Genomic DNA, 12,599 nt, shown 5'->3' on the forward strand with positions numbered 1-12,599 from the left:
ACTGCTTAGACCTCTGTTCAGCCTCTCGGCCTTTAAGCTGTTCCTTACAATTCAGCAAATACCTCAAGGGGAATAAAACCAAGTGATATTTTTGGGATTTGCTTATCTCCCCTCAAATCCTTCCAGCCTTCATAATATTCCAATACCTTTAAACAACAACAACAAAATTTTTTTAAAATCTAGCTCCTCTAGTTATTCTCAGACTAATGGTTGATCTGGTGTAAGCTAGCACACCATAGTTGCAAGCAACATTTTGGGCCTCACTATTCTTGAAGGCAGCAGAATGTAGCACACAGGGTAAGAATTTTTAAGTTAGAAATTTATAGTATTAATATAAAGATTCTGGCCCTGTCCCCTAGTAACTTTGTGACCAAGGGAAATATATTCAGCCTCTTGGGATTTATATTTTTCTTATATAAGTAATGGAAATAATAATCTCTATTTCACAGGGTTGCTGTTTTAAGGGTTAAATATTGTTCAAAAAAAAGTTTAGTATAATGTCTAGAATATACTAAGTATTTATAGATAAATATTTTTGTTTTCTCATCAAGAAAATAGAGTTAATATTTAATAATATATGGCTACTTTAAAAATGCAGTGTGAATATTTATGTACAACTTTTTATAGATTATAATGTACTAGAGAAATAAAAGACATTATTTCTGAAGTGTGCTGATTGGTTTTGATATGCTAGGCACTATGTTAAATGCTTGCATACATTATATCATTCAATATTTATAATAAACATATGAAGTTGGAACTTTTACTACCCAAATGAGGCTAGGAAAAATCAAGTAACTTGTCCAAGGTTAGATAGCGAGTAGGCAGAGAAGCCAGTATTCAAATACAACTCTGACCAACTCCAGAGCTAGAGTTGTAACCCCCCTTCTATTCTAACCTCACTAAGCAACTCTTCTCTGTCTTGATTAAGGAACAAAATGTCAGTTTGGCAGAATCTTGCACAGGTACTCAGTAAATATTTAGTGACTCACGGATATTCACACCAATAAAATATGCTGATACAGTAGTGATAGAATGGATAGCAGTTCAAAAACAAACTTCTAACGTCTTTAACTTCCAACCATGGGGGTAAGAGGTAATTAGGGTGGATTAATATAAACTGAGAGTGAGAACAAGTTAAGAATTTGATCATAAACAGAAGTTGGTTTTTTTTTTTTTTGAGACAGAATCTCGCTTTGTTGCCCAGGCTAGAGTGAGTGCCGTGGCGTCAGCCTAGCTCACAGCAACCTCAAACTCCTGGGCTCAAGCGATCCTCCTGTCTCAGCCTCCCAAGTAGCTGGGACTACAGGCATGCGCCACCATGCCCGGCTAATTTTTTTTTTTTTTGTATATATTTTTAGTAGGCCAATTAATTTCTTTCCATTTATAGTAGAGACGGGGTCTTGCTCTTGCTCAGGCTGGTTTCGAACTCCTGACCTCAAGTAATCCACCCGCCTCGGCCTCCCAGAGTGCTAGGATTACAGGCGTGACCCACCTCGCCCGGCCTATAAACAGAAGTTTTGACCCCTGATCTAGAAATCAGCTCCCATTGCCATCTGGAACCTCACAATTATCAATCAAGGGTGGCTGTGGCTTAGGTCTATGCTGCATTTTTCCTTATACTTACATGTGAGTCATTTTACTCAAATTGTAGAAGGAATGTGATTCTAGCCGCTGCAGAGTTGCGTCTATAGATAAGTAGCTGAAGGTCAGAAAAATATAAGACAAAGTAGAAGGTTAGTAGGGTTGTAAACTCCAGACATACTATTTTTGACATAACTTCTTTGTCATGGGCTTCCCAAATCATGCAACATGCATAACCCTCATAGGTTCTCCCAAATTACATTAAAATTAATTGCTACTTTTTTTTCAAATCCCATGATACCTGAAACTTTCCCAATATATTATGTCCTATTCATCTTAAGTTCTCATTCAACTGTCACTTCCTTGAAAAACTTTATCCGAACTTCCTGATTAGGTCCAATTTATATCCTTATAGCACCGTAAACTTCTCCTTTCACTAATTCTCAGTGGAACTCCCCAGTTGTTTGGATGATATTTGATTTATGATGTTTCTTTAGACTGTAAGTTCTCTGAAATGCAGAACCAGTGTCTGTCTTTGGCCATTGAGTCTTCTGTGTCTTTTAGAGTAATTGGCATATAGTAGACTCTCAATAAAATGAACAAATGAATAGATAAGTTACTCAAAGTTGCAAAAAATGAAAGTATTAGAAGATGACACTAGAATGAATAAGAAGAAATTTTAATGGAATCTGTGATAGCATGGGATTAGAAATGTAGTTTCAAAGAAAATGAAGAGAAAACCACAATTCTATAATAGAACATTCCATAGGGTGATGACTACATATTCTCTCAAGACTTCCCTTCTTGATTTTGAATGAGGCTAGAAATTCAAGATTTGTCTTACATTTTGTAAGCCAGAGGTAACCCAAAAGTTTTAAGTACTAAAAAAGAAGAAAAGCGAAATTCCTAAATGCAATTAAAGAATATGTAAGGAATGTTTCAAATAGCTTCCTCAAATTCCATCTTGTAATGAAAATGACTAATGCAGCCAAATTCAACGACCATTTTCTATTGAGAGGCATTTCTATGACATTTGGGAAAACTAACAGTTAACAGATGGTTTCTGGCTGTACACATAGCAGAGATTCTCAACCCTGGACATACAATGAAACTACTGGTGGGGCTTTTAAAACACACAGATGTCTAAGACCCAGTCTAGGATAATTAAATCAATTTATGAGGAATAGGTCAAGCATTTTTATTTTTCAGACGAGATCAGGTGCGTTCAGAGTGGTATGGCTGTATATGTATTTTTATTTCTCAAAAGCTTCTTAGGTAATTCTAATGGGCTAGCCAGGTTGAGTACAATTGGCCTATTATTTGAATTGAATCTGTCAGCAAAATATTTTCACTGATACAAAGTTTATAAGAGGAGTGCTGATTATTCCCTTCTGAGCTTTTATCTTGTTTATTGTGAGTATTCTAATGGTCCTGTGCTTTCTGTTTTGAATTACCTCTTCTCTAAACAATTATCCTTTGATTTATCCAGTCTCCCAACCCTTTGCCTCTTGTGGATAATAACATTATATAAATGGTTTTGATCCAAATATACCTCCAACATAGAGGAACAATGGAACACATTGAAAAGAACTAATTTCTTGTGTAGAGATTGGGGGGCTTTACCATGGATGATTCTGAGCCCTCTAGATGAGCAAGATTCATTCATTTTGAAGGCTGCCAACTTGTTTCCCTAAGTTTGCATCATATCCATTGCTCTAAATTTTCTACTGCATTTCTTAGTTATGAAATGTGAACTTTTCTCAAAAGTTTGAAGGGGTAGCCATTCATCTCACATCCTAAGACTGAAGTTCCACTTTTTGTAACCTAATGACACCTCTTTGAAAGGTTATATTAAAGCTCGGTTGTGAAGACATATGTACGAATCATTTATTCAGTAGGATGAAGGTAATGATTCCCTGCTTACTTATCCCATTTTTGGTTTGTTTGTTTTAGAGAGAGGGTCTCACTCTGTTTCCCAGGCTGAAGTGCAGTGGCACTATCATAGCTCACCATAGTCTTGAACTCCTGGGCTCCAGTGATCCTATTGCCTCATCCTCCTGAGTAACTGGGACTACAGGCACACATCACTGTGCCTGGCTAATTAAAAAAAAAAAACAAAAACTTTTTTTTTTTTTTTTTTTACAGAGATGGGGTCTTGCTATGTTGCCCAGACTGGTCTCAAATTCCTGGCCTCAAGTGATTATCTTGCCTTGCCCTCCCAAAATGCTGGGATTATAGGCATGAGCCACCGTGCTGGCCTCCCATTTTTAAAGCTAGGGAAAAAAATCAGATCCCACTTTTTCAGATTTGCTCTTAGCATATAAATCTTGTATAATCATTACAGTGACCATACCATTTGTCATTCAAACTAGGATATTTTTGTGAGTTAAAACAGGGTGCTGTTTATAATTATGCCAGAATAACAGGTGGGAATTTGGACTGTCCCAGACAAACCTAGGGTTGTCTTGGTGATTACATTCTTCCCCCTTGAGATATATGAAATCATTATTATTCATGCATGTGTATGTGCTTTCATTCATCAAATATCTATTGAACATTTACTGTGTGTCAGACATCTTTCTGGACGATGACAAAACAAACCTGTTCCCTAGCTTCAAGGAACTCACAGTAGTGTGAGACAGACAGGTAAATGGCATTAACATACAAGGTGTTAAGTGCTCTGATCAGGGAACGATTAACCCAGACTGGAGAATCTAGCACAATATCCCTGGAAGAACCTTCGACAGGGCCTTCAAATCTGCCTGGATGCCCCATATAGCTCATCAACCATCTTCTTATTGCCCCCCCCACTTTTATTTTAAAACTTCTCCCCAAATTTCTAACTCTGCCACCCCTACTCTCTATCTTAATAGATAATCTTTAATAATTTTAACAATTTGTAGAAAAGATTGAAGCCTTGGCATGAAGATTCCTTGAATTCTCCACCAATAAGCCTATTAGTTTACCTGCATCTGCCCCATCTTTTATTGTAAAGTTCTTATCATGACACAAGAGGTGACAATCTTCCTACAGAAGGGCAGTCTTTCTACTTGGATCCCATCTTCCTGGCCTCCTCGGGGACCATATGCTCTTAAAATTGTTCTTTCTTTCATTCTCTTTAGCCTGTCCCCCTCTACTGAGGCCTTCCCCTGGTCCCAGTAACATCTATCTGTTTATAACTCTCAAGTCATAATCTCTACCCAAACCACTCCCCTTTGTGCCCCTACATACAAAGAACTTCCAATCCTCCTTACTCTCCTTGACTTTTATCTTTTTCCCATATATATTTTTCCCTTCTACATTAGGATATAATTTATTAACACTTATTTATTATGTTTTTGGTTCATTGTATATTTCCTCTCATTCACATGTAAGTGGGGGTACGTGTCTTTGTTCATTTGTTTCCAGATGTATCCCTAGTTCTCAGAGCAATGATGGGCACGTAGGAAGGTTTGAAAAAATATTGGTCAAATCAATGAAAAAATTATGTCTATGTCCTGATGTTTACTGAATATACCTGCACCTCAAATGCTGTATGCCCCAACTTGGACTCCTGACCTACCTCCTCCCCATCCACAGCAAATACACAAATTGCTTCTCCTCTATCTCAGTGAATGGGCTTGTCATCCACACAGGTGTCCTCATCAGAAACTTGGATGCAATTCTTTCCCATTTCCTCCACCTCCAAATCAATCAACTTTAAATTTTACCAGTTCTCCCTTATTTTTTGTGAAATCTGTGTATGCTTTCTTTATTCCCACTCACCTCCCTATTATTCGATTTGCCATCTCCTCTCCCCTAGCCACTGCATCAGCCTCTTCCCCAGCTCCCTGCCCGCAGCCTTTTCTTCAAGCCTTCACGGCACAGCCAAGGGACTGTGTCTAAAATCTTATCATTTCACTTGCCAGCTTAAAACCATGCAATGGCTTGGTCCTTAGGGACAATTTCAGACTCCTTCACAAGATGCACAAGACCCTGAATGTGGTTACCCTGCAGTTTTATTTTTTTCTACTTTCTCCCTCCCAGCCCAAGTTCTAGCCCCAATAAACTTATTTCAAGTCCCAGGAAAGCCCAGGCTTTTCCTTTCTGCTTGGAACTATCTTTCTATCTACTTTTTGCTAGATATTGTAGATCTCAGGTCAGGTGCCATTTTTTTCCTCCAGGAGGTCTTCCCCAACCCCTCTCCTCTGCCAAATTCAGGTAATATACACATGAGTAATATGTATATTACAGCAGCCAATACCTGAGCCCATCATGGCATTCATCACTCTTGTAGGAATGAAACTGGAGGCTCCATGAGTCTCATCTACTGTTGTACACAGAGCATCTAGCAAAGTGCCAGGCACACAGCAGGGCTCAATAAATGTGTGGCTATTACTTCATTTATTCAACAAGCTCTCCAAGTGGAGACACGAAATAGGCAGTTGTATAAGAGAAATGAGAGAAAAAGGAGAGCCGAAGGGGAATTTGAGGTTTTTAGTTTACAGGATGCTAAATCGGGGTGCTGTAAAAAGAGAATGAGCAGGTTGGGAGGAAGATGATATGTCTATTTTGGATATGCTGAGTTTGAAGTGCTCGTGGGACATCAAAGTGGGAACATTTGGAAGGAAGTTTGTAATCTAGGCCTGGATTGTAGGAGTGAGTCAGGGGTAAAGGGATCCATATGGGGATTAGCTGTATCGGGCAATAGTGAAGCCAGAGGAATGGGAATAGAGAGGAATTAGGGCAGAATACACAAAGAAAGAACTGGTAATTAAGGAAGTGGCAAAAATAAAACGGAAATCAGGAAAGGAGACCAAAGAAGAGTAGCCAGGGTAGTACAATATGAAGAGAGATGAGAGAAGAATATCAAGGAAACCAAAAAAGGCAGAAATCTGAAGAAAGAAGGGCCTCGTTAGCAACTTCAAAAACTGTGGAGATGTTTGGTTAGAATGATCTGGAGCCTCAGTACTGTTGACATTTTGGATAGATAATTCTTTGTTGTGGGGACTGTCCTATGAACTGTAGAATGTTCAGCAGCATTCTTCTCCTAAATGCCAGTAGCTGTCCCCTTTCCAATGATGACAACCAAAAATGCCAAGTGCTTCTAGGGGCGAAATTGTTTCTGGCTGAGAACTGCTCAAATGACACAATTAACACACCAGAAATGGTCATGAAATGAATAGTTTTAGCTAGAAACCCTACAGGTTGCTCCTGGCTATATTATTTAATTATCTGGAAAGCCTGTCAAAATCAATTAAATGAAATAAAGATCTGGTTCATTTCATACACAGATCTACTCTTTGTTAACTTATCATGGAATGCCTTTTTCTCCTTACTCTGAGTGGATAGCAATTCAGTTTTTAAGGTTTAGAATTATTTTTAATTTTTTAAAGTGAGAAATCTAAAAGCATTGATAAAATGTTTATGACAAAATGTAAATATTTGTATTAGTGGTGAAAGGTGATTCAAGAATTGGTAACAAAGAGAGATGGATTGGAGATAGATACATAAATCTGTCTATGGAAGAGATTCCCTATTCCAGTTTTGCCCTATCTCAAGATATATTAAACTACCTCAAGAATTATGAACTTCTCAAGGCCAAATGAATTTAAATTTGCACTTGATTTAAAAGAATCATCTAGGAATTAGAGAGTGGAGCAAAATCAAATAAATATGTACACAAAATTTTAATATACATTAAAAATGGAGAATGGAGATGCCATTGACTTATGCAGTACCCAGTACCCAGTATTTTTCTTGACATTTAGAAAATAACATGTCACAAATGTAAATTTTATATTTAACAAAACTACTTACATCCTGGAAACATTGGGCAGATTTGAAAATGCATGACTGGGAATGGTTTTCAGATGAGTCTCAATAAGTTTCCTACAAAAAAACAGTTACACAATTAGAGTTTTAATCACCGGGCTTTTCTAATAGTTCATCTAAATTATAAAAAGAACACATTAAAAGCACGACAGTCTTTACAACATACAGTTCATCATACATAATTAGTAAAAATAATACTCAACAAACATACAACATGAAATATTTTTTCCAACAAGACAAGAATTGGCACTGAAATTTACATGCAGGAAACAAATCCTCAAACTTCATTTATGAATTAGCAGTAAACTAGTGTGCCTTGCCTGATATTACACTTTATTTGTTAACTGCAGGGCAACATAATATTTCTTAAGTATGTCAGGACTACTGAATGCACATTATGTATTTATCAATGGAAATGTCTTAGAATGCCATCAGAATGTATATTAAATACATACTAAGAGAAATTAAATCCACTTATTTTATCTTAAAGATTAAAAATATTAGTATGGTTACCATCTTTTTGCCCAAGCAAAGATCTCTTCAACCATTACCTTGATCTACTTGCTACAGTTTGGAAATAACTGACTGATTAGGAGTTAACTCTTCCTCAAAATCTTAAGACATCTTTGTTGAATATGCAACTTAAAGCTATGGCTTTTCCTCCAGTTTGCTTTTTTTGGATACTCTTTAGAAGTCTGGGAATGTTCTCCTCATAAGTAATGATACACCTTCGTGTGTTCCAATATACCTCTCCACCTAGGTGGTCTAGTTTTTGAGTTCCTCTCTTTACTAGAGTGAGTACTTGAATAGAATCTTGTATGCAAAAATGCGGGCCTAGTGCCATAACTTACTTTGCATAAAGACAATGCCTCATCACACTAATGACCTCTTCCTTATGTCTGTTTTTGCCACTTAAATATTGGTGATTACACACCATCCATTTAGTATCCTTATTTATAGATAGTAGACTACACTGTTTATTTTTCCTTCTGAGCTATAGGGTTATTTCTCAACAATCTATTTCCTTGATCTACGCTTTCTTTGGAGTACTGTAACCTGCCTAATTGAAGCATCAGAAGGGCCAAATTAATTTATAAAGGGACCTATTAACTTGGAGTGAGAGGAAGGTGATGTGAATGAGTAAAAGAGTAAATTTTAAGCTCTTTTCAGCATCTGTTTCACCTTGAAGCCCAATGCTGCCTTAATATGACTTCAGAAATTCAGGTTCCATAAATTACTTGTCCTCCTTTTAATATTTCCCACTTAGACTCCCTTAATTGATTAATAGCATGTTGGTCCAGATCTAAGATTCTGAAGTTAAAAAAGATATGAGAAGAATAAGTTATTCTACTAAAATTTCTGTGTAAAATTGGGGTCATGCCAGAGGAAAACAGAGGATAAGACACACACCTGTTGGGTATCACCCAAGGATACTGAGTTTCTTAGGCCCAGAGAAAGTCTTAAAGAGCTGTCCTAATGCAAGAATCTTGTGGGCATACATTATTGTAAGATTGCACACACTGCTGTGGGTAATGTGTGTCTCAACTGTAAAATGTTGAGACACTGACTAAAAATGTCACTGACTAAAAATGTTTGGGGTTAGCCTGTGTTCAAAAGTAAATAACATAGATCAAATTAAACAGAAAATTAGAATAAGATTACAATGGTTCCCAAAAAGTTTGACTTGGAACAGAAATAGTATCTAAATGTAATTTAATAGACTTTGAGTTAAAGATTCAAATAATGTTTATATTCTTTTCCAAAGTATGATTTTCTGAAATACATAGCACCTGTTTCTTGAATTCTCACTTTTTCTTTCACACACAAAGACACACACACACTTTAAGTGTGAACAAAGATCTTTTTCCTACTATTGAATTAGCTGTGGCAGGATGTGTCTTAAAAGATAAAAATATTTGGAATGCTAATGTTTTGCTTAATTCCATAAACAAGATATTCTTCCCAGCCAGATTTCTCACTAAAGAAAGCCCACTAATAAACATAGACCAATAAGGATTATGTATTTCAGAGCAACTGTCTTAGTGATAATATAATATGCATAATAAGTCATAAACAAAAGTGAAGGGGGGTGTGTGCCAGCAATCCTAGCCTAAGATGAAAATTAATTATCTATTTGTTGAATGAATTTAGTTAATATCATGATGGAAGACTGATTTCAATAGTGCTAAATGAAGTATCAGAATGGCAAGTGATTGTATAGATTGCCAAATTCAATTGCAATATAACAGTCATACATTTGCCTGGATATATTCATGGTAATGTGCCCATAATCTAGAAAAGGAAATCTATTATTGAGTTTATATACACACACACACACATATTTTACTTTCTGTACAAATTGTCTTGGTTGCCTCTCTAAAGTTCATCACATATTAGCTTAAGCTTTCCTTTACTTTCTTCCCTAGTTTTTAAAATGTTGTTAGGTCTGGTTAATCTTATGAAATCATTTAGGAAGCCATTACTTCTAAGGCATCTTCAAATAGAGAATAGAAATAACTGGCAAGGATGTGGCCATCTAGCTAATGAAGTAAAAAAGATACCCATATGTATGTACAGAGCTTATGTTCCATTTTCCCCCAATAATTTTACTCTAAGATAAGGGTGTTGAGAGTAAATTGTAATATGTGGATGCCTTCATGACCCCCAGATGACCCCAGATGCATCAGCAATAACCCTTAGGGGAGTTTTGTGGTTGTTTTGTTGTGCAGGAGTTTTGTGGCTAGAGCTCTTCATATTAATAATTGATAGAGTGTCTACCATCAGTCTGTTTTCTCTTTATTCGTCTACCTAGGGGTAAGCAGCTGGATGTTTTTCCCATTGTTTGCATTTTCAAGAGCAGCACTTTTATTCAGGGAATTGTGTGACATTGTGATTATTGCTTTAAAAGTAGTTGGGAGAAAAAAACAAGTGGATGTAATTATTTGGCTAAAATATTAATTCCACAAAACATTTTGAATATTTGTGAAAAAGAAAAAGTACATATTTAAATATATATTCTTTTGACAAAAATATAAGAAAAACTTCAAGGTGATTTATTATTGTCCAAAGAATTAGCATCAAAATAGCATTTGTTTCTTATGATAGTATGCTAGGTAGTGAAGATCTGTTTTTTTATTTGCCTTCAATGATCCAAAATGAGAAGGTAATGATTATTCATTCTCTCTAAATATAGTGATAAAACTCAAAACGCTTATCGCATACAGATAGTACAAGTATTTATAATTAATTAAGGCATCACATATAACTCAGCAGAAAAAAAGTTCACATCTATTAGTTTTATATCCTAATGGAGTATTCACATTTAATAGTTAAACAAGTTGGCTTTAAGATATGAAAATTGCAAGAGATAGTAAATATAAGTTGATTTTACAGTTTAAATTTATTTTTCTATGATTTATTGAACCAAGAATGATCATTGAAAATACGATTTAGAGACAAATGTTTCCTTTGGGCCTTGAAGAGGCAAGATTTATATCTCGAGTGTCTGTATTTGGAAGATATTATGCAGAAATAGAACTGCAGGCAAACTGTCACTGATTGACTTGCAGATTTTGTAGACTAGGATCCAGTTTTACATGCTTTTTGTTCTTGTAGTAGCCATGGGGAAGGGAAATCTGGTTAATGCTAGTAAAGGGAGCAGACAGTTCTCTATGTTCCAATAAGCATAATCTGTGCAATTAAATTTTTCACAGTAATCTTGCACGATAGTAGGCTCATTTCAGTGAAATTTCATCAACATGTAAATCCAATCAACATCCCAACATCTTGTTTCTTACACAGTCTCTGTAATCTTAAATACACAGTTTTTGTGTACATGTGCACATGTGGCTGTCAGTTTTAGTTAATCAATGCTACATGTTTCCCACTACAGCCCCTACTTGATAAGCATGACTGAATTTTACCAAGTTGAGCAGCCTGGTTGATTTTCTTTGTTATGTTTAAGCCTGTGCAGTCAGAAACACCAAACTTCCCATATGTGTGTCATATATTTGGTGTCCTGGCAAACAGGCTAAGAATACTTCGTGATTCTGCCTCAAGGTTTTTTGTTTAATATCAATGTCATCTGCATTTTAAGGTTTTCCTTTTGTATTAAATATCTGTGCCAATCAATCAACCAATATTTCATTAAGATGTAAGTATATTTCACTGAACTAGACTATGTGAGTATGGAAAGTGTTGGTAGTAGAAAAAGATGGAATTAATACAAATAATCCAGATACTTGTATATTGTGAAATTATAGATTATAAATTGGACAATAGTAATACAATTTTAATGTGACATTTATCATTTGCCTGGTGTTTTTATTTTGGTGAGAATAAATTATCATTCATGAATTTGTTTTACTATTGTGCATTTTTTTTTAGTATTAATACTTCGTGGCAAGTTATAAGAGTGTGCAGCAAGCAAAGGTTTCAAAATCAGGGAGGTAGACTCAGAAAGATCATGCAGTCAAACAATTGGACTATTTATATGTAGACTATTTTTATTGTTTTATTTTTTTTAATTTTAATTTTTTTAAATTCAGCATATTATGTGAGTACAAATGTTTAGGTTACATATATTGCCTTTGCCCCACCCGAGTCAGAGCTTCAAGCGTGTCCATCCTCCAGATGGTGCTCACCGCACCCATTAGGTGAGTATATACCCATCCCCTTTCCCCCTCCCACCTGCCCGACACCTGATGAATGTTACCACTATATGTGCACTTAAGTGCCGATCTGTTAATACCAATTTGATGGTGAGTACATGTGGTGCTTGTTTTTCCATTCTTGTGATACTTCACTTAGTAGAATGGTCTCCAGCTCTATCCAGGATAATACAAGAGGTGCTAGATCACCATTGTTTTTTGTGGCTGAGTAGAACTCCATGGTATACATATACCACATTTTATCAATCCACTCATGTATTGATGGGCACTTGGGTTGTTTCTACATCTTTGCAATTGTGAATTGTGCTGCTATAGACATTTGAGTGCAGATGTCTTTTTTATAGAATGTCTTGTCCCTTTGGGTAGATTCCCAGTAATGGGATTGCTGGATCAAATGGTAGTTCTACTTGTATCTCCTTGAGTTATCTCCACATTACTTTCCACAGAGGTTGTACCAGTTTGCAGTCCCACCAGCAGTGAATGAGTCTTCCTATCTCTCCGTAACCAAGGCAATGTTTATTATTTTGGGAC

The 12,599-nt window shown here is 36.1% G+C and overlaps 1 protein-coding gene across 2 annotated transcripts in view; it reads right to left on the reverse strand.

Moving 5' to 3' along the window:
• The window catches only part of TSHR (thyroid stimulating hormone receptor), a 147,462-nt gene that overhangs the window by 64,130 nt on the left and 70,733 nt on the right, over nt 1-12,599 (reverse strand). For both annotated transcript variants that reach the window (XM_012758279.3, XM_076003621.1), the window contains exons 2-3: nt 7,384-7,455; nt 1,628-1,702 (exon numbers count right to left, since the gene is read on the reverse strand). In XM_012758279.3, coding sequence (XP_012613733.2) covers nt 1,628-1,702; nt 7,384-7,455 — 147 coding nt within the window. The remainder of the gene's footprint in view (nt 1-1,627; nt 1,703-7,383; nt 7,456-12,599) is intronic.

Source organism: Microcebus murinus, chromosome 6 (genome assembly GCF_040939455.1).
Source record: "Microcebus murinus isolate Inina chromosome 6, M.murinus_Inina_mat1.0, whole genome shotgun sequence".
NCBI lineage: Eukaryota > Metazoa > Chordata > Mammalia > Primates > Cheirogaleidae > Microcebus > Microcebus murinus.